At 39.1% G+C, this 23611-nt stretch overlaps 1 protein-coding gene across 4 annotated transcripts in view; it reads left to right on the top strand.

Moving 5' to 3' along the window:
* LOC124857923 (guanine nucleotide exchange factor VAV3) overlaps positions 1-23611 on the top strand; it is a 117171-nt gene that overhangs the window by 60480 nt on the left and 33080 nt on the right. For all 4 annotated transcript variants that reach the window (XR_007035715.1, XM_047349510.1, XM_047349511.1 and 1 more), the window contains exons 5-16: positions 1729-1837; positions 2372-2473; positions 4574-4642; positions 6549-6652; positions 6883-6982; positions 7302-7397; positions 10835-10903; positions 13010-13096; positions 13185-13270; positions 13635-13767; positions 18856-18965; positions 22406-22507. Coding sequence is in view for 3 of the 4 variants with exons in the window: in XM_047349510.1 (XP_047205466.1) it covers positions 1729-1837; positions 2372-2473; positions 4574-4642; positions 6549-6652; positions 6883-6982; positions 7302-7397; positions 10835-10903; positions 13010-13096; positions 13185-13270; positions 13635-13767; positions 18856-18965; positions 22406-22507 (1167 nt within the window). In the remaining variant the exon portion in view is untranslated. The remainder of the gene's footprint in view (positions 1-1728; positions 1838-2371; positions 2474-4573; positions 4643-6548; positions 6653-6882; positions 6983-7301; positions 7398-10834; positions 10904-13009; positions 13097-13184; positions 13271-13634; positions 13768-18855; positions 18966-22405; positions 22508-23611) is intronic.

The raw sequence follows: 23611 nt of genomic DNA, 5'->3' as shown, positions 1-23611 counted from the left end.
AATCATTAGATTTTTATTTACCATAACTTTGTCAAAGCACGTCGTGAGATTTCTGAGCTTCTGGGATTAAAAAAAAAATAGTCACATAGTATTACATAATCTACACTAACTGCAAATAGGTCAGCTGGTCCAGTTCCACTGCAGCTGGACCTCAATCTAAACACAGTGCAGTGAAATAACACAGTGGCCCTTTTATTATTGATTTTCTTCTGATGTAGCTGAGAATATTTTGGAACGAATGTGCCAGCTGTCTGGTCATGCCTGTTTGTTTTTGCGAGTTTTTGTGTGTTTTCAATCTCAACACTGCCTTTGTTTTTGGCTGTAATGGATGCAGCTCCATCTCTACGATGCCAATGCATCCCACTGTAGGGAGATACAGTGTCATGCAAAAGTATTCAACTTTTTTTTACATTTGTCACTTGTCATTTACAGCTGCAGACTTGTATGTATTTAATTGGGGTTTTATGTGATAAACCAATGCAAAATGGCCCATGATTGTGAAGTTCAAGCAAAAACGACACAAATTTGACAGGTTTTACAAAAAAAATCTGAAAAGTGTGGCGTGCATTTGTATACAGCCCCCCCTGAGTCAATGCTTGCATCACATATAGAGTATAATTTTTTAAGTCCTGTCACAAATTCTCAGTTGGATCGGAGTTTGAAGTTTTACTTGGCTATTTTAACACATGAATATTCTTCAATCCACACCATCCCATTGTAGCTCTGGCTGTAGGTATAGTGTTATTCTGCTGGAAGGTGAAACTCTGTCCCAGTCTCAAGTTTTCTGTGGCCTCTAACAGCTCGTCTTCCAGGATTGTCCTGTATTTAGCTCCATCCATCTTCCCATTAATTCTGACTGTTGTTGATGTACCAGCTGAAAAAAAGGCATGCCCACAGCATGATGCTACCAATACTATGTGTGGTAGCAATACTTTTTAAATCCAATTATGATCTACTTTGTGTTGTTCCATCACATAAAATCCCCATAAAATACACACGGGTCTTTCAACAAGATAATGATATATAAAAATATGGCCAAATCAACACAGTAATGGTTCCTCAGACACAGAATCAGCCTTCTTCTATGCTCCTCTCCGTCCCCAGACCTTATCCAATAGGAAAACTGAGGATGATCTAGCGGTCGTGTGCTAAGACGAATGCTCAAAGATCGCTCCAGCGTGTTACAGCAGAAGAAGTGCTGCCCTCTTGGCAAAATAAGGTTGCACAAAGCATTAACAGCAGGTGTACCAATAATTCAGCTGTTTATGATTTTGTTAAAAAATACTTTTCTTTAACATTGGGGTTTTTTCCTCACTGAATAAATACACAGTTGGATTCTTCATATCTTTACAGTGTGAGATTTTGCTACTACAATAAAAGAAGAACTGATCTTTAACCTTTTGACTCAATTTTGACAGTGGTCCTATGAAATATGTACCACACTTTACTTGTGGACTTTCCTTCCTTTCATAAAGAACATGCCTTCTCAATACATAGTCATAGCTTTCCTGCCGACGTACATTTCTGAACTCAGATGTGAACATTAAAAAAAGACATCTAGATTGTTACTGAACCCCTTTCATGTTCCTGGATGAAGCAGTGTCCTGTGCGGAGAGGATTTATAGCACAGTATTACAGGCAAAAGCGATTTTCCATGCAACGTGGGGATCAAACACCAGTGTGATGTCATGCAGTCCAGCTCACATGCTTTGTCCTGTGTGCCCGCAGTGAGAACGGCGTGGAGGACGAGGAGGATCTGTATGCCTGTGTGTATGACGATGAGGAAGGTGGGGAGATCTATGAGGACCTGATGAAGACAGAAGCCGTCCCTCCTCCGGTTTGTGTTCCATCTGTAGCTTCGATCGCAGATCCAGATGGTGAAACAGTTTTTAAAGCGGCAACATAATCTCACAAACTTTCATTTGTCCATCCTCCCATTTTTATTGACAAATTAATGAGATTCATTATGTTGACCTGGGCCTCCACTACTTCTTTTTCCTCCTTCTTTAGTAGATCAGACTATTAGATTTAAGCTAAATGTCTCCATTTCCTTCTAATTAGTCTTCAAAATTAAACAAATTAGTTGTTTAAACTGGCAGAAACACAAAATCTAACTTCATGCTTAGTTAATATGCCATACTTTCTCCCATTTGTTTAGCAAATAGGAAAAACAACATGTTCTTTCAGATTTGGCAGACAGTTTAGGGAGCATGTGTAACCCCTGACCTCACTCTGAGACTTGGATCGGCTACATCTGGTTGGACGCTCGACAGTTTGTCAGTCCACAGTGCTGACACATGGTAACTGGCTTCTGTGTGTGCACGCGCGCGTGTGTGTGTGTGTGTGTGTGTGTGTGTGGGTTTGTGTGTAGGCGTTCCAGAAGCAGGCGGAGATCGACATCAGGAGTTGCTGTTTAACAGAGATCAAGCAGACCGAGGAGAAATACACTGAGACCCTGGAGTCTATAGAGAAGGTACGCACAGACTGACAAATGGAAGTCATTACATCGCTTTGAAGTAGCTGTAATGTAAGACTGGTAATCTACATAAGAAACTGGTTCCAAAGAGTTAACGTCTAGGTTTGGGACGATAATGTTTCATGGAAACACATTGAAATGTTTATGTGTGTAATTAAGGAAGATATATTGGATTCCTTACTTTCTGTATGATGTTACCATGTTGGAAGTTCAAAATAAAGGGAGCCAGAGCTTTAAATAATAAGGAAATCACCTTTGAAAATAGTCACTGTAAGAAAAGACCAGGTTCCTCACTTAGAAAATGTATTTTGCTATCAGTCCAACAGGTATTCTTCCCTTCATGCCACTCTAAAGTAAGCTCATTCAATTAGAAGATGAAAGTACTAGCCTGGTACTTTTGATATTTAGTAACAGCTTATGTTTTGAACACTTTAACAAATGCATATACAGTATAGGACATGTATAAATGCAATTTGAATTTGTAGTTGATACTTTCCCTTCCAGCTGTTCACATGTAGGAACTTTTAATTACTTTTCTATGACTTCTTGCTTCCCTGTGTTATAAATATGGCCTGACACTGAGGCCTGTTTCTCGTAGCCACTCTTCAAAATGGGAAAGACAACAAATCATGCCATTCAAATAAGGCAAATTTGTCTAGGTGAAACCATCTCCAAAACTCACTTTTAGAGAAATACAACAAAGAGTTGCATCCTGCTGTCACCAAGCCCCCCTAACGACCATTAGAATCTATCTATAAGCCAGCTAGTGGAGAATAAGGTACACCTGGTAAAAGCATGTAAGCCATAATTGAAAATCAGTGTTTTCCCCTAAATATTGGATTCAGAACTCTTCCTAAGTTAAGTTATTGGTATAGTTTTATTTAATAATGATGATAAAAACTCAGCCGGTTTTCTATTTTGACATTTTTTACACATCAATGCTTAAAATGACCAGATTTTTATTTTCAGTTTAGAAGAAATGTCGACAGTAGTTTGTGACATAAAATATCCATTGTCTATACCCGCTTATTCGTGCAGGGTCACAGGGGGGCTGTTCTCTGTCTCTAGGGGTCAATAGGGGAGAGGTGGGATCCACCCTGGGCAGGTCGGAAGTCTATCACAGGGCAACATATCCATACACACACACTTACTACCTGCTCATATCAGTTAATCTGGTATGCACATTTTTGTGCTGTGGGAGAAAGACCGAGTACCCATTTGTATATTTTAAAAGCTCACTGTTAAACATGGTTATGAGTGGCCACATTTTATTTGCCACTCATAATATAATTCTACTTTAATCAAAGTTAATTTAAGATCACATTCAGCTGGTATAATGGAAAGAAAAGTTAGATAAAAGGAGTTACACTAATGGATGTTTTCTAAAACGATTTCCAAGGCACTGAAAATCAGTAGCATCTCCTTAACCGCTGTAATACTGTATGTGAAACAGAAGCAAGCTCATTGCACAACGGGAAAATGAATTGACGGTCAAAAATATTAGATAAAGAATGTACACGATTTTTTTGAGTTCCAGTATTTTACAATTTAAAATGAACATAAAGAAAGATGAACTTTAAAAAGTAGAGTCTCGAACAATACAGGTTCTTTTACATCCAAAATGTTTAGGAATCCTGGATCAACAGAGTGCCTGAAAAGACCAAAAATTTCCTACAGATGCCTTCCACCTTACTCAGCACTTTCACAGGACTGTGGGAGACCCACCGCTTCCACACCCCCAGCCAAAGCTACTTGTCTTCTTCCTATCATTTATGTTCACGTCCACAAAAGGCCCTCGCTTGATTTCCCAGCGGAGCGGCTCAGTAGATGACTTTAGATATAAAGCTGATGGTAGAATTTAGTTTGTGCTCTCCCACTCCATGGAGATGCAGAATTGACTATATGGTGGGAGTTTTCGGAGAGCGGAAATCATTAAACTGCACACTCTGAAAATGAGATTATTGTTGTGACCCAAACAGCCCTGGTTGTTTCTGCTTACTGCAGCTCTTTGCAGTTTGGCCTCCATAACATAATAGCGTCTCACGCAAAATGACTTTCATTCCCATGCATTCTTTTCTTTCTCTCTTTCTCCTGCAGCACTTTATGATGCCCCTCACCATGTTTTTTTCTGTGATTGAGATGGAGAAGGTGTTTGTGAATATTCCGGTGAGTTATTGTCTTTAAATCCGGTCAACTTGAGGTAAGGTTTATGGTTTAAATTCATGAAATAAGATTTCCCAGCCATAGTATAACATCACTGGTGTGTGCAAATAAAATGAGACCAGCAAACATCCACACTGCAGCATAACCACTGCTAAACATATTTTACAAATTGATTTATTGCCATTCATTTGTTTTTTTTATTTGTTTAATTTTTTTAATTTAATAAATTTTTTAAAGACTCTTTTTTAATATTGTAGATATTTTTGTGGCTTTGACTGGCAGCAGTCCTGCTAGGAGCTAATATGCTCCATGCTAACATGCTAACAGTGACAATGCTAACTTTCTGAGGTCAAGCAGGGGAAAATGCTCTGTGTTGTCTGTTGCTTTGCAAAATAACATCATAGCCATTATTTGTTAGGAGTAAAAAAAATAATAAAAACAAGTTAAACAAATGGAAAAAATAATTTTTACTGGTATACAAATGTTTAGCAGCTTAAAAGTAGCAGCACAGAGAGCTACATACTGAAGACGTGGTGGCTAGTGTTTGTTAAGTGAAAACTTGGTAAAGGTGTGTTCTAAAACTCCAGATGCAATTTGGTATAAGATAACCAATATTTTTGAAATGGGCAGGAATGTAATAGACTTCATGCATGCAATTGTCCAATATATGGTCTGCTGGCGGGATACCTGAGTTTGAATTATTGTGAAATATTAATTATAATTAATTTAATATAATCACACTAGACTTTTTATTCCAGAGCTAACTTTTCATATATGCTGTATATGTGGTCACTTACTGAATAGATTTGGTTCAACTGTAAATATTAAATCCACTATAGATCAGGTTTGTTAACTCTCATATGCAGTCCTTGTAAAAGCAGTATTTTTGCAAACATTAACTAAACGTTTTAGATGATGAGTACATGCCAGCTTATACAGGATGAGAAAAAAAAACCATATAATCTGTAAATAATACCTGAACAGGACCTATAGTTAAGCCCAAAATTATTCATTATTCACCCCCGGCAGATTTAGGTTTAAAATAATCTTTTACTTTTACTAACATGTTTTTTTTTCAGACTGGAAGTAATATTGACATTTTGGAGTCCTGAGTTGAATCCTATAGAGAATCCATGGAGGGAGCTAGAAATAAGGGTGATGGGAAGACTCTGAGCTCATCATCCAAGACAAATCTTTAGAAAACCACCGAAAACATGCGAGAAGCTGATCAGAAAGGTGTGATTGCTGTAATGTTGATAAAGATTTTGACCTGCCACTCGTATTAAAATGTAAATAAAAATCGATACTTTTTTTACAGTGTATTGCAAACTTCTTGGTTGAATTAAAATATTTTTAAAATATGGCAAATCTAAATCTCCCAGCAGAATAATTAATTTTGGGCTTAAATGTAACTACTTAACTGCGATCACAGAGTCTACACTGCCATGGACTGCAGAAGGAGTTTTATAATATATGACTTCAGCTGTGCACAAAATGTCAGCAAGACCCTGACTGTACAAACCTCTCCACTGACAACCAGAACATTTTCATGTCATTGCTCCATGAAATTTATTGATAGATGTTGCTTTTAGTCCAACCATGGGATCTGGGCATTTAACGCCTTCAGGCTTTGCTCTTTGAATTTTTCTGGGGTACAAACAAAGTGAGTCTAAAATGTCAAACTTTAAAGTTCAGTATTCTGAGTCTGAGTAGTCTTGGTTAGGTTGCAAGGATCTCTGTCTCAAATTTTATGATTAAATGTACTTATAACAGGCCAGATCCAAGGCATAATACTGGGAGCCATGTTAGGGTCACCTATGGTTTATCATGATGTGCTAATACTTCTGAGTTGTAGGCCCTAATAATCGTAACAGATGGTTAGCATTAATTGTTTCTGTCTGTTTTCCAGGAACTGGTCAAGGTTCACAAGTGTTTACTGATGGAAATTCAAGATTCAATCCACCATAAAAGTGCCCAGAACCTTTACCAGATCTTCATCACTTTCAAAGAGAGGTACAAAACAACCCTAGGAACATTTCATGTTCTATTGTTTTATTTCTTCTCCTCCTCATTCCATCATTTCTATACATAAATCATGAGAAATCACAGCCTCTCAGAATTTCCTCATTTCATGTCACAATGTACTTAGCTTTCTCTTTTACTGTTTGTTTTCTAGTTTAACAGCAGTGTTGATGAAAATACATAATGTTTGGGATCCGTCCTTCTGCTCTGATCTGATCCAGGTTGTTGATCTACGGGAAATACTGCAGCCATGTGGAGACAGCCATCGTCTCCCTCGATGAAATCTGCAGAAGCAGAGAGGATGTACGCATGAAACTAGAGGTGAGAAGCTACATGGCTGCTTTAAAATGATGATAGTGTCGATAAATAAGTGTCCTTTTAGTGCAGGAGTGACAAGTGTGCAGTTCCTCCATGTGCTCATAGTGGATAGAGGATGCCCTCAAGTGGGCAGATGAAGCATTGCAGGAGATGACGATCATTCATTAAACTGTATAGTTTATTATAAAACTTGTGAAGCATTAGAGACTCAAATTACCAGTACGAATGTTTCAACAAGGTGCACATATTTCTCACTGGAAATCAGCGAAATAGTTTTACCATAGCGACTAATAATGGCTGGCTTCTTTTTAACTTTGTGCAGGAATGTTCAAAGAGAGCCAATTATGGCAAGTTCACTCTGAGAGACCTGCTTGTGGTTCCCATGCAACGGGTGTTGAAGTATCATCTCCTTCTGCAGGTACAGCGCTAGAAACTGTCATGTCCTGTTTCTGTTCAGCTGCCTTCATCTTCCTGGAGGCTTAAGTTGCTGTTAGGTTACTGAACTGGAATGATGCTGTGAATGTTGAAAAACTAGCTAAGGCCGTGTTTTTCTGGGGATCACTGGAAACAAATGTGCAGCACAAATGGTTTTGTGTACTGGGCATCAGTTCATTTCACACATAGTTGTTTATTATGATTAAATTAGAAAGAAGGAGTTCTTGGGTGTCTTCTGTGAGAGAGTAAAGTGATATTAAGTTTTTTGACCACCATTCAGCAAAGCATCTGTAATTAATTTGTCTACATTTATCAATCTGTATGATTTCTACAAACCTCTCAGTGCTCAGATATTATGTCAGTCTTTAGGTTGCACTGTGAATGACGGAGTCTTAACCAACAGTGAACATGACATTCTCAGTAAATATTAGAGTTAAATCAGTAAGTTTCTGATCTAAAAAAAAAACCCTCACATTTTAACAAGATAGCTGTCATGAAACTATTTATCCACCGGAGGCAGCATTGACCGCGTTATACATCCTTCAGCCTGCGTTTGTCCTTCAGGCTCCGCAGCTCATCTTGACTGTTTGTGTATCTACTTCATGACAGTGAGTTTAGAATGACCGCAGTGCAATTGTCATTCGATACAGACGATCGGGGAGGAAGTAGAAAGAAGAAAATAAATAAATTTAACGTAAGGACAGGAGGGGAGGGCAGCAACGAAGACAACTAGAAAGGAGGACAGCGACTGCAAGTGCTTTCTCATCATTTTTCTCTGAAATTGACACTCATCTGCATATTATATAGCAGAATAATTAGAATAATGATATAAAAATAATAATAGAGATTTCTACAATAGTATTTACAAAGAAAATAAGCAAACAAGACTGTTTCAAATCCAGAAAATCAGAAATGAAACTCACAGAGTTGATGTTATGGCCCTGCTAAATTATGTAGAATATCTTTAAATACTTATTGCAGCAAATATTACACATTATTTTTGTTTTATTATCGAGTAACACACGTTTGACAGCTGATATTAGCTGTTACATTAGTTAGATTGCTGTCTGCTTGGGTAGCCTACCTGTTTTCCCTGGTCCATCTTGCCTGCCTTAAATAGATGGGTGATTAACTGGCTTCTGTAGTATTTGATGGCATGCTGAGGAGGTAATGCAGTCATGTGAATCAGGTGTCAAGCACAATTAGCCAACTGTAGTTTAGAAACACCACACCACACCACAACTTTCTGTATTTTTCCTCGCCCTGACGTTTTTCCAAACATTTGTAAGTGGGGGAATAGTGTAGTAGCCTTCTTAAAGCCAGCTGATCAGCAGTGCCAGCTCTGTCTCAGCCTGGTCACTCCTGCGCGCATCAAAACACCTCTTCAACTTGACTATATGACAGAACTTTTTTTGAGATTTATTGATGTCAGTAACTGACCAATGCTTACATGTTAGTAAACAAGTAGTTTAAATAATTTTTTTTTTTTAAAACACAGCAGGATGAATTTGGATTTTTTTATTTAAATGTGCATGGGAAAGTCCAACAGTGCAGGCTGAAATTTTCTGAACTGGAATTGCGGATCAGGTAAAGGTAAGAGACATATAAATACAAATCCCTCAAAAGCCCATTGCAACAACAACAAACCAAGAGCTTATTAAACAGCAGATGGCTTTATTTTTTCAAAATATATTACTCTGGATGTGTTCATTGCTTATACGACCCACTAGTCATATGGTTCTGTAGGTTAAATGCATGGTTACAGCAAAATCTAGGAAGAAAGATCAAAATTGTAGTTTCCCCATGTTTCTTTAGGCATTAACGTGCTTAACAACTCCCAAATTCGGCTATCTGAGGCCTTCTGCTCAGTTCATTTCAGGTTTTTATTATCCAACAAGGAGAAATGTGGTGCACAGCAGCAGTCAAAGACAGTCAAGGCATATTTACAAAAGTCAACATAATTTCCACACTTATTAATAATCAAACATATTGACAAGGATAAAAAAAAAAAAACATAAAATGAATAAACATTCTAAAATGTGCCAAGCTTGGTCAATATTGAGAACTTTAGTTACAGTTGGGACAAAACAATATTTATACCAATTGCACCTTATAGTTGGCAACCTGTACCTTTGACCTGAAAGAAGGAGAACAAACTGCAAAAAAGCAAAAAAATATATTTAAAAAAGGAAAATGATTTTGGCCATTTTCATATACTGTCTGTTCCAGGGTGGCCAAATGGGGGACATTCATAATCTTGGAGCAGCATCAAAATGAAGGTGTCAACATGTTAAGGGGGTGGGGCTAGAAGTAAGCTGTCCCCAAAGAAGGAGGAAATTTGGCATAAGGATGAATATAAATACTGTAAATTCATAAATACTGCGACTCTTTAAAGCTTAGAATCTCTACTCTCAAATTCATATTCATCAAAGAAATTATGCGTTTAAACTGTGACCAGTGAAAGAAAGGGCAGCAAATGTATAGGCATGGGCATGGCCTCCTATGACCCCCCTGTTTGTAGCACCACTGCAAAAAAGTAAAAATGATATTTATAAAAAGGAGAAACGTGTGTAAAAACAAAGTGCATCGGTTGTATCAACATGGGCTTAAATCCCTGTAGAACAGCTGGGTAATAGCTGGATGTGCTGAATAAAGCATCTGCTGGGCAACATCCTCACATGGTGACATCCAGAATCTCTCTAACTAATGTCATGTCACTTCCTCTCGGGTTCACCCACCACCTCTCCTTTTCTTTTTCTTTTTCCACTTTTATTTTGTCATCAGTCTTTTGCTCGGTCTTCCTCGCTGCCCCGCGCTCATCCTTTCTCGTCTCCCTCTCTAAACTGGCAACAATGGGATTCCTTGAAAAAGTCCATCATGTACAGCCCCGCTATCAGCTGGACCGTTCCCATCCTCTGTATCTCTGTGGATGTGTGGAGGTCGGAGCACAGGCTTGATAAATAGGCCTCTGTCGTCTTGCTCGTGATAATAACGCCCAGGTTGAGCTTGACTGACACCGGGGATTTGAGCAATGCCGTTCAGGACACATACACTGTATCTCCCTTAGTGTGGCCTCATGCATGCGCGGCATCTGTCCTTATCCTTCACCACCGAGGTCTAGATGTCTTGTTTACGCTGTGCTGCCGCACTGGCAAGTAATTTTAGATACAAACTGGCATGCATGCATACACCTCCTGTAGATGAGTGCACACACATTCCAATGTATCAGGTTTATTTTAGGACCAGACATCTTCATTTTCATCTTCTTTCCAGAGCAGAAACCTTACATTTACATGCATGTACCGGGTCTTTGCAGCAGGATAACAGTGTTTATCACTGTTTTCCTGCACTCTATCTTTTATTTGCCCTCACTTCTAACATTTTTGTGCTGTGTGTGATTTTGTTTTCTTTGTTGAACAGGAGCTGGTCAAACACACCCATGATGCCTCTGACAAAAGCAACCTACGAACAGCGTTAGATGCAATGAAGGTATTTCCACCCAATCCTATCCCAGCATGCACTGAGAAGAGGTATTAGCATTCCTGCAAAATAGCAGGAGGTCCACTACCGCCATCATCCAAACACTTTGGGCTCCGAACATTTTAAATCAACTGACAAAAATATTTGCTTTCATTTATATTTATTATTTAATTGACAATAGTTTTTGTTTTTTAACTACTGATCAATTATTCATATGCCCACGAAATCATCCGCTGAACAGAAAAGTGAAATCTAATTTAAGAACTAATATTAAACTCAATTTGAATGACACAGTCTGGGTCTGTACATCTTGGTAGAACAGTTCTGCTCTGCTTGTTGTGCTTGTGGCAGGCAGGGCAATTTGCTTAACCTTTTCCTTAAGTTGTTGTCCTTCTTTGCCATCTGAAGTGTTCCTGCCACATCTTCCATGCACTCTTTGATCATTTCCCAGTCAGTGAAAGGATTTTTTTGTTTTCCACTGTACTGACAGTGAACACTCATATGCTCGCTGTTGTGCTGTAAGAGACCTTGTTATCAGCCATGTAGCTCGCTCCCTTCAGTTCATTTATTCTCCTTGCCCTACTGTCGGACCCAGGCGGATAGCTTTGGTTGAAGTTCTAATGTTTGGTTTCATAATGTGTCTTTAGATTTTCACTCTTTATAAGTCCAACTAATTCTGAACATATGAGGCAGACTGGCCTTACACCCTACCGAAGTTAAGAGTAAAGCATATGTTTCTGTCCATTTATCTTTAAATGTCTGATTTTTATAGTCCACGTTATGTATTTTTGGCAAAGCCATCTTCTTTTACTCATCTTTCCACCACCAAGTCATTGTACTGTCAGCACGTGTGAGCTTCTAAGCTCGTAACTTAACAGCTATTAACAGTAATGTTAATATCAGCACAGTCACTATACTGACGGCTGGATTTGGAGCTTCAGGTGCCATAGCACCAGTTGTCAGTGGGTCAGAGGAAACACAACTGGAAACACAACTTTCAACATGCCAAGTATAGAGAGAAGGTGTGGGGCAAAGCCGGGCCACCTAAATGGAGCCAGTGGAAAAGGTGCATTAGCAACCCGTGTTCAAGGACCCTGCATAGCTTCTTCTTCTTTGTCGTTTTCTGGTGGCATACAACGATATGTCTATATCTACATAATAAATGAGAAAATGATTTGCGGTCCGTACAAAACGCTCTCTGGGTTAGAATGTGGACTGGAGTCCGGGGTTTATCCATGATAAGTCTAGGTTGGATAAGGTGTGGGCTTTGACTGGACCATTTTCATACAGAAATATTCTTCAATATAACTCATTCTATTGGTCCTCTTCTTGTATGTTTAGGGTTGTTGTTCTGCTGGAAGGTGAACCTACACCCCAGTTTTAAGTCGTTTGCAGCCTCTAAAAGCTTTTTTTTCCAGGATTGTCCATCTTTCCATCACCCTCCTAGTTGCTTTCCTGTCCCTGCTGAAGAAAAGCATCCCACAGCATGATGCTGCTACAACCATGTGTCACAGGGGTGATGTGTCAGCATGATGTGTTGTGGTAGTTTTCCCATATACACGGCATTTTGCATGTAGACCAAAAGGTTCAATTTTAGCCTTTATCTGAGCCAAGCACCTTCTTACACATGTTTGCTGTGTCCCCTGCATGACTTGTGGCACCTTCACACAGAACCTCCTGAGGCTTTCTTTTAAGAGTGACTTTCTTCTTGCTACTTTTTCTTAAAGGCCACGTTTGTGGAAAGTACGGCTGATAGTTTAGCTGTTGACAGTTTCTTTCTCCTGAGCTGTGGATCTCTGTTGCTCCTCCAGGATTACCATTGGCTCCTCATGCTGTTTTATCTGATTAATGCCCCTCCTCCTTCTGGTCTGTCAGTTCAAGTTTCAGTTTTTACTTTACACTATACAAATATGCAACCTAAAGTTGCTCTGTCACATAAATCCCAGTAAAATACATCACGAGTTTGTGGCTGCAAGATGACAATTTGTAAACAAAGCTGAAAGTATGTGAATACATTTGCAAGGCAATATGAAATCCTTTGCAGAATCCTGTGCCCAAGCTTTTCTCTGTGCAGTAAAGTTAAAATAGACTCTTTGTCTTTTGATGTGTGTGCAGGATTTGGCGCAGTATGTCAACGAAGTCAAAAGGGACAATGAGACGTTGCGAGAAATAGATCAGTATCAGAAATCCATTGAAAACCTGGTAAGTCCAAATAATATGATGGTGTTGATTTAGTTATCCACATTGCCAGGTGAAAGTAATATCTCTTTCTCTTCTTCTCCTTTTCCAGAACCAACCTCTGAAAAACTACGGGAGACCCAAAGGCGATGGGGAGGCACGGGTGGCCTCGGTGGACAAACGAGCTAAACAGGACAGGTAGGATGTCAAGTGAATCCAGACAGAAAGCTAATGACAGAAGGGGGGATGATGTTCCTGGCAACATTACAGAGTATATATAAGCTGAAGACAAAGTGTTGATGAAACCAGACCTGTTATTCTCCACTAAATTGTGTAATTGAGTGAACTGCAACAAAGCAAATGAACGTCATTAAGGTAATTTTCTTCCCACTATAGAATCTCCAGGATACAATCAGCTGTGTGTTTTAGCTGTCAGTATAAGAGATGAACTAAACAGGAAATCGTCATTTCAAAACTCCAGATCAGTCTGGTTCAAGAAAACACACAAAAGCCCACCAGAGAGATGCATTTTCATTGGATTATAACTTAATTTCTTCTGCAGGCATATTTTCCTATTTGATGCTGTGGTGATTGTTTGCAAGCGTCGAGGGGACATCTATGAAATGAAAGAAGTGATCGACCTGCACCTCTTCAAGATTACCAACAACCCAACATCCGACAAGGAGAACAGAAAGGTCTGGGCTCACACAGGCGTTGTTACCTTTATGCACAGGTTGCTTACTAACCACTAGCTGTCTGACCTCACCAAACCAGTTCAGATGATGGATTAGTGAGCTGACTGCCTGATCATCCTGAAGACCCAATATTTCAATCTACTGTCTTAGAACATCATAAAGGTTTGAGAAATGAACGTCAGTCAGAAAAAGCATTAATACTGAGAGTGCATGTTTACATTCTAATATAAAAACATCCTGAATATAATGCACTGCGCGACATTGCAGGGTTTACACCTACTTAACCTGCACACAGAACCTTGCAAAAGTATTCACACCCCTAAAAACATTCCATTTCATCACAATATAACCACAAAGTTTAGTTTATGGTCCAACAAAGTGTAATACATAAATGTGATGTTGGCGTAAAATGATGCGTATTTTAAAATTTTTCTTACTAATGAAATCTTGGTGTGGTGCTCATATGTGCTTGGCACTCTTTATTGAGATACCTCTAAATAAAATCCTGTGCCTTTAAAAGTAACCTACATTATAAAACTCAGAATAAATGCATTTGCTTTGAGAAGGCCTGGAGGGGTTCCTTTCATAATTAATCAGACAAACAGTTAAGGACCCCTGGCATCTCTGGAGGAACTGCGCAGCTCAGATGGGAGAATCCGTTGACAGGACAACCATTAGTAGTGTGCTCCACAGATCTGGCCGTTATGGAAGAGTGGCAAGAACAAAGCTGTTGTTGATAGAAAGCTGTAGGAAGCCACATTTAAAGCTACAAACCATGTAGGGGACACAGAAAACACATGGAAATAGATTCTCTGAACCTTTTGGCCTGCATATAAAACACTGTGTGGTAGAATGTGACACTGCACATAACCTGGTACACACCATCTCCACCGTGAAAAATGGAGGTGCTTTTATTTAGTGTTTCATTTAATTTTTCCAGTGGTATAAAAGTGGCATTTAGATGCCACAGGTCTAGAGCGCCCTCTCGTGGCTGTAGACGGTGCTGTTTATTCCTTGGTTCATGTCAGTCAGTATGAATTAACATTTAAAACCATGTTAAAGACGCAGGACCAGCCAAACTTTGAAAAAAGTGTGACTTACAGTCCAGAAAATACGGTATATAAAATCCTAATAAAAACACATTGAAGTTTGTGGTTGTAGCGTGACAAAATGTGAAAAAGTTCATGTTGAACACATTGCCAAGAGACTTGGCTGTTCGTATAAATTTGCCATGAAACTTCACAGCAGAGAGAAATATAAATCTTTCCACAACTTTCCTTTTAAGAGAGCATTTAAACGCATTTTAAAACTGAAAAATATGAGTTTGAACATGATGATAACATGTACTTTGTATGTGAAAATGTGTGTCTAATCATGATAAAAATGCTTTAGTACACTGGAGTGATTGGTGAACAGTAATATTGAATATAAAAGAACATATGTCTGAGAGATGTTAAATTTTATACTGCAGTCCTTCACTAAGACTGTGTCCCACTTTAACTGTGATTTACTGTTGTTTCAAAACAGCTAAAAGAGCTTTGGTTGGTATTAAATTTCACAAATAGCTGCATGCCATGTAGGCTGTCCCAGCAGGACACAGTAAAATAGGCAGCTTTATAGTTTTGCTGCAAATTCTAGCTTGTAAAATTGATAAAACAATAACTAAATTGCACTATTAACATTCTGTAAAATAAAAAGAACAAAGCAAGCACCACCTAACGAGTCGACTGGTGTAATGAAGGCGAGTTCTGCGACGTCAAGCCCACGATTGCCTCTTTATATCTGAGTCAGCAAAGCTCGGAGACCACGTTGGACTCCTGACAAACCAATTAGAGAGCTATTTCTGCATAATGAACAGCTATAACCATTTGTCAGATGCACTCATGTTCATAAAACTGAATGAAAATTAACTTAACATCCTTCGTTATAGGGTTTTATAAGCACCTGTAATAGTCTCTCCACCCCGCTGCCGCCTTCTGTGCTCTGAATCCCCCAGTGGGCTCCTAAAATGAGCTACACGCAAAATCCTTTCAGGCTCATAACAGGAACAACAAAATAATTAACAGAAAACAGTCCTAAATAATTTGGTACATGCTTGTTCCTGCTCTTGTTTTACATTCTCTTATTCATTTTTTCCTCTGCATCCTTCTGAAACAGTGTCAGACTGGAACAGCCTGCCTCCTCCCAGATGGTGCTATCATTAAACCTCGTTTTGGGCCTGACTACTCTTGTACACACAGTGAATACAAAGTGCCAACTGGGGAAAAATATTGCCAATCATAATGAGGAATGATATCTAAGTCGTGCCAGGAAACATTGATTTGGGTAATAATGATGCAGTAATAGCAGACATTAGTGGGCTTAGAGCCATATGGGCTTACAGGATTATATTTATGAAGGTTGCAGCCGTTTCAGTGTCGTTCACCTCTGACATGAAGAATGTAATGCATTTTCTTTGGTGCTATATTTGTGTTAGCTGTGATGGAGATGATCCGTCTGCTGGAAGGTAGCAAAAATGAGAACCTTCATCATAAAAGCAATGTTTATATGCAGATTATCTGGAGGCAAAACTGCTTTGCATACAGCATTCGGAAACCAAAGGACTTTATAAAAGATCAAAAAACAGTCAACAAGGCATAAACCATCTTTCAATATAAACTATGATTTAACGTCTATTAGCTTAGTGTTTTGTTTTAGTTCACGCATTATTTGTGTCAGTATTTTCAAGATTTATTGCGATTTTTTGCATTAAAAAGCTAAAAATAAACAGACATATACTAAATGTCTGGTAGTTTGCTAACTGAAGAGCAGTGGTGTCCAAACATTTTGCCCAGCGTGCCAAAATCGCTAAACAAAAACAAATCAGGGTCCATATTATTTTTTTCTCAAATTTGTTTAAACTTTTAATTAAATTAAACGTGCAATATTTGAGTGAAATCAAGTAAAAAGAACACGTTTTCTTAACCTTTCTCGGTGAAAGATTTTTTGGTGTAGAAAATGTTTTTAGTCCATTTCCAGAAATAAAAACAAGAACTTCTTGGAAACCCCTTGCTGTATTTAGCCAAGTTTAATGAATGGGCTTGCCCAAGTCTGTGTTTTAGTGTAAAATCGCTGGATGTTTGTGACCCTACTTATTATGATAATAAGCCAAATAAAGAAAGCAAAGCATGGCTAATAAAGAAAAATACTTTGTTGTTTCTAACATTTTTCATTTAAGAATATATGAATTTGTCATTGAAAATCTCATCCTAAAAATGGCAAAAGTGCCTGTCTTTATGAGCTCAATTAGCTGGAGGGCCAAATTTGTACCATTCTTGACTTGCGGTCGGGGCCGCACAAAATTATTCCAAGGATCAAAGATGGCACTGGGGTTGCAGTTTGCTAGCTAAAAATTTCTTTAATAACTCAAATTTTTCTAATTTCTCTAACTAAAAACAAAGAGCTAAATGCTGCCTGCCTGGAAATTTGGTAGTTTGCATGCATGCTAGCAAAACTACAAGCTAAAATGTTTGTACAAGACAAGCAGAGAACTCCAAACTGTTGCTAAATTGTATCTAAGCTAATTTATGTCATGTGAAAAAAGACAGTTTTGGCTTTAATATTCAAAATTAAATAGGTCCACCCTTGGAGAAACAGTAAACGGAAAAATAAAGTTTACATGCACATACGCAATACAGCCGCAAGCTAGCAAGCAAAACATAAATAGAGTCATTGAAAAAACTGGGAACACCCTTGCTGTTGCTGTAGGATTTAAAATGCAAATAGCCAATTTCTCGTATTAAAATAGACTTTAATTGATTATCAGGCATTGTAGGAGTTTTGGCAGTTTGATGCTGTAGAGCAGACACATGTATATTAACACATTGCCATGGAGAAAAGGCTTCATTAATGTCCTTATAGACGCAAATGTCATTGTCCATCGATCTGAGAAGAATTATCAGGTAATTTTCCTTAACTTGTTCAGAATGGTTGTGTTTGGTTAAAACCAAACAGCTTAAATCCATCATTCCACAATTCAAGCACAGTAGTGGAGGGGTGATGATCTGGGCTTGTTTTGCTGCCAAAGGACTTCAGCACCTTGTAGTATGTATTTTGATCTTGAGCTCCTCTGTATACCAAAGTCCAGTATTCGGGCATCTGTCCAAAAGTTAAAGCTTTTGAGATATTCTGTCATGCAGTGAGAGAAAATTACATATTGGCTGAATATGAACATAATCAAGATGTTGCAATGGTCAAGTCGAAGTCCACACTTCAACCTGATTGAAACCCTGTTTTGAAACCTAAAGAGTGCTGAATTGCTAAAAGATTATTTTAGCATTACTGCTAAAATAATCTATTGAATCATGGGGTTACTTAGTGTTTTCATGATTTTATAATGAATGGTAATAGTATTTTTAGTACCAGCATGTGCAAACCTTAAACATAAAACAGCTCTCATAAAAAGAAAAAAAGCATTGTTCGTATTTTCTTTACAAATTGGCAGGAAGATGCTCTCACTACTCAGTGTAGGCCCTGGTGTCCACTGGGAATGTCTGTGTGGAGCAGAGCTATTTCCTTTTCTTTATTCATTCAGTTGAAGAGATGGGCCACTGCTATGTTCTAAGCGCACAGTGAACCCGGCTCAGTTTAACCTTCAATGCTGAATACGAGAGGTTCAAAACCACGACCAGCAGTCATGAAAAGTTCATCCCACAAGCATCTGCTTTGCAATGCCATCTAAAAACACAGATGCCTGAGTCGATACAGACGCTAGTGGGCTGATATTTAGCCTTTAAAGTGGATAATTGTAGCCGATTACAGGCCCACTCACTGCTTGGGTCTATGCATGCTGTCTGAAACCCAGCAATGATTTGCCACAGTTAACACACTCATTTTTCCCTCTCCTTAACACTCTTCCTTTGCATCGCTTCATTCACTCTTTACCCCCTCTGCCTTTGTGCTCGCTCTCTCCAAGGCATCCCTCTTTCATTTTGCATCCCTTTGTCCCCATCTGTCTTTCTGCCTCCTCTCCTCACTGCTCCGTCATTGTATCTGCTCGCCATTGTTTTATCTTCTGTCTCAAATATGTTTTGTATTTTTCTTTTGTAGTGGTCATACGGCTTCTACCTCACTCACAACCAGGGCCAGAACGGCTTTGAGTTTTTCTTCAAGACCAAAGAGCTGAAAAAGAAGTGGCTGGAGCAGTTCGGCATGGCCATGTGAGTGTGATTTCTAACTGCAGGTCTGTATGAGGCCGTGCAAGTGCAACAATGTGAAAATCTCAGCTGCATTTGGGCACAGTGTTAAAGTACAACACATTGCTCATCCTGTTATTCTAGTCTGCTGTAATTAAAGGATGACAGAAACGAAAGTGACAGAAAGGAGAGTTGCCTGGTGGCACGCTCACACTGAACATGATAGATTAATGTTTTACTGCATGTTGTCAAACTGCATAGACCAGTCCTTGTCCTGGACTAGATTCAGAAACTACTAAAGTGACTGATAAACGGCTATCACAAAAGAAGCATTAATCCACACTTCAGTTTTAGAGCCATGACTGATACAATTTACGTCATTGTTCCATTTTACAAAGAAAACCACAATCAAAACTTTTCGAAATGTTATTTTTAATTTTTTACGTTTTTCTCTTTAAAACAAATTCAATGTGAACACTGGAATTAACTTTAAGAGATAACACAACTGCAAACAGGTCAAATCCAACACAATTAGCTACATAAAATGAAATATTTATTCAGAATTTACAATAAATTAAAGAGGTACTTGTGAATTATGGCTGTGCTGGGGACATTACATCCAGCATGGGCAGGTGACATGGGTGGCATGGGTCTGAAAATCCCATTGACAGACACTTGCACGCAGCACTTTATTATTCTAGGTGCAGAGATGCACCTTGTTGGTAACCTTTCGCAGGGTTACACCATCTGTTGTGGACAAGCACTGCAATCCCCCCTTCGTTTTTATTGTCCATGTGGCCGAATGTACAGAAAGGAATAGGACTGGTATTTTTGCAACCCTGTCTGGCTGAAAAGCACTCTGAATGTTTAAGGGGTTATCAGGCATAGATTTTAACTTCCTTTTCTTCACTGTTTGTTTTGCTCTTTTCCTACATCACTAACCATCATTAATAATCACCTCTCCAACTCTTGTTTAGGCTTGGGTAGCTGAATCAGCTGCTCCCATACTTTAAAGGGATAGTAAATACATTTTGAAGTGAGATTTTGTGACGTTCTTCTGCAGCAAGTTTGTAGAAAAGTGAAGAAATCCTCAGAGAGCTGGAAGGCTGCTGAAACCCTTTCTCACTCTTATCTATGATAACGTGCTGCAGTAGCGACTCATTGTTTCATAGTGCCGAAGTCACGTAGCCTTAGCTCGAAGTGACTTTTAGGGACAAACTACATGTGAGAAAACTGTAGACGTATTTGCTGAGCTCATTGGTAGTGGCGGATGTCCCCATCAAAATAGCATTTTACGAACCACAGTTACTGTTGTGCAGTTGAGCCTTCATGAGTTAAACACTGCCCTGAATATGTATCGAAAAGGGAGATTTGTAGCTGCTTCCATTCACTTCGTCTTTGTTTTATTACAACATAAAGTAGGCTGTCCTTGTGCTGGGACACAATGTGTTTTTTTGAGCCGTCTGATAAGGTGACTAAATTTTAAGCACACAAGATGAAAAGAGAAAAAGAAAAGAGGGGAAAGGCAAATGCAAAATACAAACCTACACTTATTCAAGTCTTCGCTAATAATTGAGGCACCTGTTATTAGATTATTTTCTTGCACCTACTGCTTTTGTCAGTAGCAGCATTTATAATTTAAAATAGGTAAAGCAACATAAAAAGTAGTCAGATAACATTTGTTAGAAATAAGCAAAACACCAAGCCCTTACAGTATGTGAAGATGAAGAAGTTAAAGTGTTGATGTGAGACTGAGAATACCAGGCCTATATGATTATCTTGTGATGCCACATTAACAAGCCACAAGAACAGAGAGGTGTTACAGAACAATCACCTTCTCTTTCGCTCTTCATTTCCTAACCCATAACTGTTTGCTGCATTTAGTCCCATATGTGCAAATCTGTTAACGTATCACAAAATACAAAATGTGTAACGTGAAATCAGCATTAGAATATTCCATTCCAGATTCAATTTTTCTGGTCTTGTTTTCAAAAACTGGGTGTGTGCTACACAGTCGCCTTGTATTTTTCTGGCACTCTGTCACCGCTGTCTTTTTCATAGCCATACCAAGTACCCCAAAAATTCTGAACTGAATAATGTCAAGAAAACTTTATTAGTTAACTCTGTCGACGGAGCAGGGCGGCTCGCCCCTTCATATCTGGGTCTTCTGTTGCGTTCTGTTTGGGTCAGGAAGTCAAAGCTTGGAACTTGGGTTGAGCATCGTCCGGTCGCGAGTCAGAAAAACAGGTTGGATTTGCAGATAACAGCCATTAGCAGTACAAGCCGATAACAATGTTTCTCTCCATTTTATGTGTTCAAAATCTACGATAACATGTTCACATGTAGATATTTTAGAGCGCAGGTGTGCCACTGGTTCAGTGACGTACAAACCATCAGAAGTGCTAATGTATAAATGATACCAGCTCCTTTTGCTACGTTTTGGAAGCACAGCTGGCATAGTGTGAACACGGGGGTGCTTGGCGACCTCTAAATTTATCAATCAAAATCCCGACTTCAAGAGGTGTTGTTTTGTACTTGTGACAGGAAACTTGGAATATATGGCTTCTAAGTGCCATTAGAAGAGGTTACAACAGCTTACATGCTGACAGCAACTGGATAGTGCTTGATGAAAAATATCTTGACATTTTATAATTGCCTTTAAAAGATAGTCTTAATGTATTTGGAAAGTTTTTAAGGGGCAGCATTTTTCTGAAGTTAAGTCTGCAGAAGTTGCACCTGTGTCGTCACGCAGCGCAATATAAACCAAGTCGACAGAAAAAAATGGAAGCTCAAGGAACAAGGAAGGTCTTTAAGTCATAAAAACACCATCATTCTGGTTTAAAAACATTTTCCGTCATGGCCACGTTTGACCTATTTTTCACAAAAAAGGTCACTTTGACTAATTAATCCAGCTTCCAGGAAAGCAGCTGCATGTATGTAAATAGTCAGATCATGCCTGTAGACTGTAACTCTAAAACAACTAAAGCAGAACTCTAACGGGTGAAAATCTGTGAAACCTCCGCGTTTTTGTTCTTTCTTTCTCGCCTTCCCTCTGCCTTTGTTTGTCTTTATCCTTTCTACACACACACACACACACACACACACACACACACACACACACACACACAGTTGCTTCCATGTCCCTAGGGGCGGAGGAACCCTCTTGTGTTCACAATCCTCCCCTTCCCACTTCAAAGAAGCGCATCGGTTGAAATGCTGCTGCAGCCGTGGAAGAGTTTGTCTGCCGCAATTAGAAGTAAAACAAAAAAGTGTTGCTCTTTGCCTCTCAAAATTGACATCTTTATCCAGCGACCTGACAGCTTGAGCACTGAAACAAACTGACTTAACAAGCACAAAGTAATATTTGTTCTTTCAGTTAAAAATCCTTTTGCATATTTGGGACTTCGTAAAGCAGATTAGTTTTATTAGAGGTTTAAAGTTTATGTCTTGCTCATTTTTCTTAGATCAAACATCCATCCTGAGAATGCAACCAACAATTTGCATGAGTTTCGGATGAACACCTTCGAAAGAATCACCTCCTGCAACTCATGCCACATGCTGCTGAGGTAAGAGGCCTAACATTCTTCACACACACACGCGCACACACACACACACACACACACACACACACACACACACACACACAAGTAGCCAGAGTGGCAAAAATGTCATCAGACAGGAAGGAGCTTCAAAGTGCTGTCACGACTCCTTTAAAAGGCCTCGGCACTCCCCGTTCCTCTCCAGTGTACCCCAACAATCCAATCGCCTTTTCTCTTTCTCTTCCTTGGCTTCGTTCATACAAAACTCCTTTTGAGGAGGCTGGATGGTATCAGCAACCCAAAGGACTGCGCCTGGTGGTCTCTCACACAGCGGGAACGACTGAGTGGTTTCACCTACAGAAGACAAACAGAAAGAAAAATGTCTGTCACACTCTGGCACTTCTTCAAGGCGATGAATGTGAAATGAGGACAAGATTATTGCTCTGTGACACAAGCCAAGTGAGGAAAAGCGGCTGTTTTCTTTCTTTTTCATTGTACTTGTAGCTTTTCCGTGACATTACTTATTTTCATACTAGTTGGTCAAAAAAAAATCTAAAATAACTGCATGAATTAGTTTAAAGAGATTCAGCTTCTCACTGAAATGGTCAGGTTAGAGAGGCTCATTTATATTTTCAGATATTTATATGCCAAAGGTTATGTCCCATATAAGGTTTGCCACACGCCATGTAAGGGACACAACAAACAAGTAAAATTTGTTGTCCTACATGCAAATACTGTGTGGCAGACAACTAACACCGCACAGCAATCTGAACACAACATCCATATCTTGAAACATGTTGGTGGTGGCAGCATTATGCTGTGGGAATTTGTTTTTGTCAGCCGGGGCAGGGACGACTGGAGGTGAATGAGGATAAATACAGAACAATCCTAGAAGAAACCATGTTAGAGGATTTAAAATACTTGATATTGGTTCAGAGTTTTGTGCCTCCCACACAAGAATCTGTGGAAAAACTTGAAAATGATTCACTGTCGCACTCCTGACAGCTATTTTCCAAAATAAAATGGGTAAACATTTCCGGCACTTTCCCATAAAAAGTACATGAGTACTTTTTAAGGGAAAAGCGCTAAACAGCCTGTACACAGCTATGTACAGAAGTCCTGAGCCTGGAG

Source organism: Girardinichthys multiradiatus, chromosome 21, assembly GCF_021462225.1.
Source record: "Girardinichthys multiradiatus isolate DD_20200921_A chromosome 21, DD_fGirMul_XY1, whole genome shotgun sequence".
Lineage (NCBI taxonomy): Eukaryota > Metazoa > Chordata > Actinopteri > Cyprinodontiformes > Goodeidae > Girardinichthys > Girardinichthys multiradiatus.
This window is presented reverse-complemented; position numbering and strand designations above follow the sequence as displayed.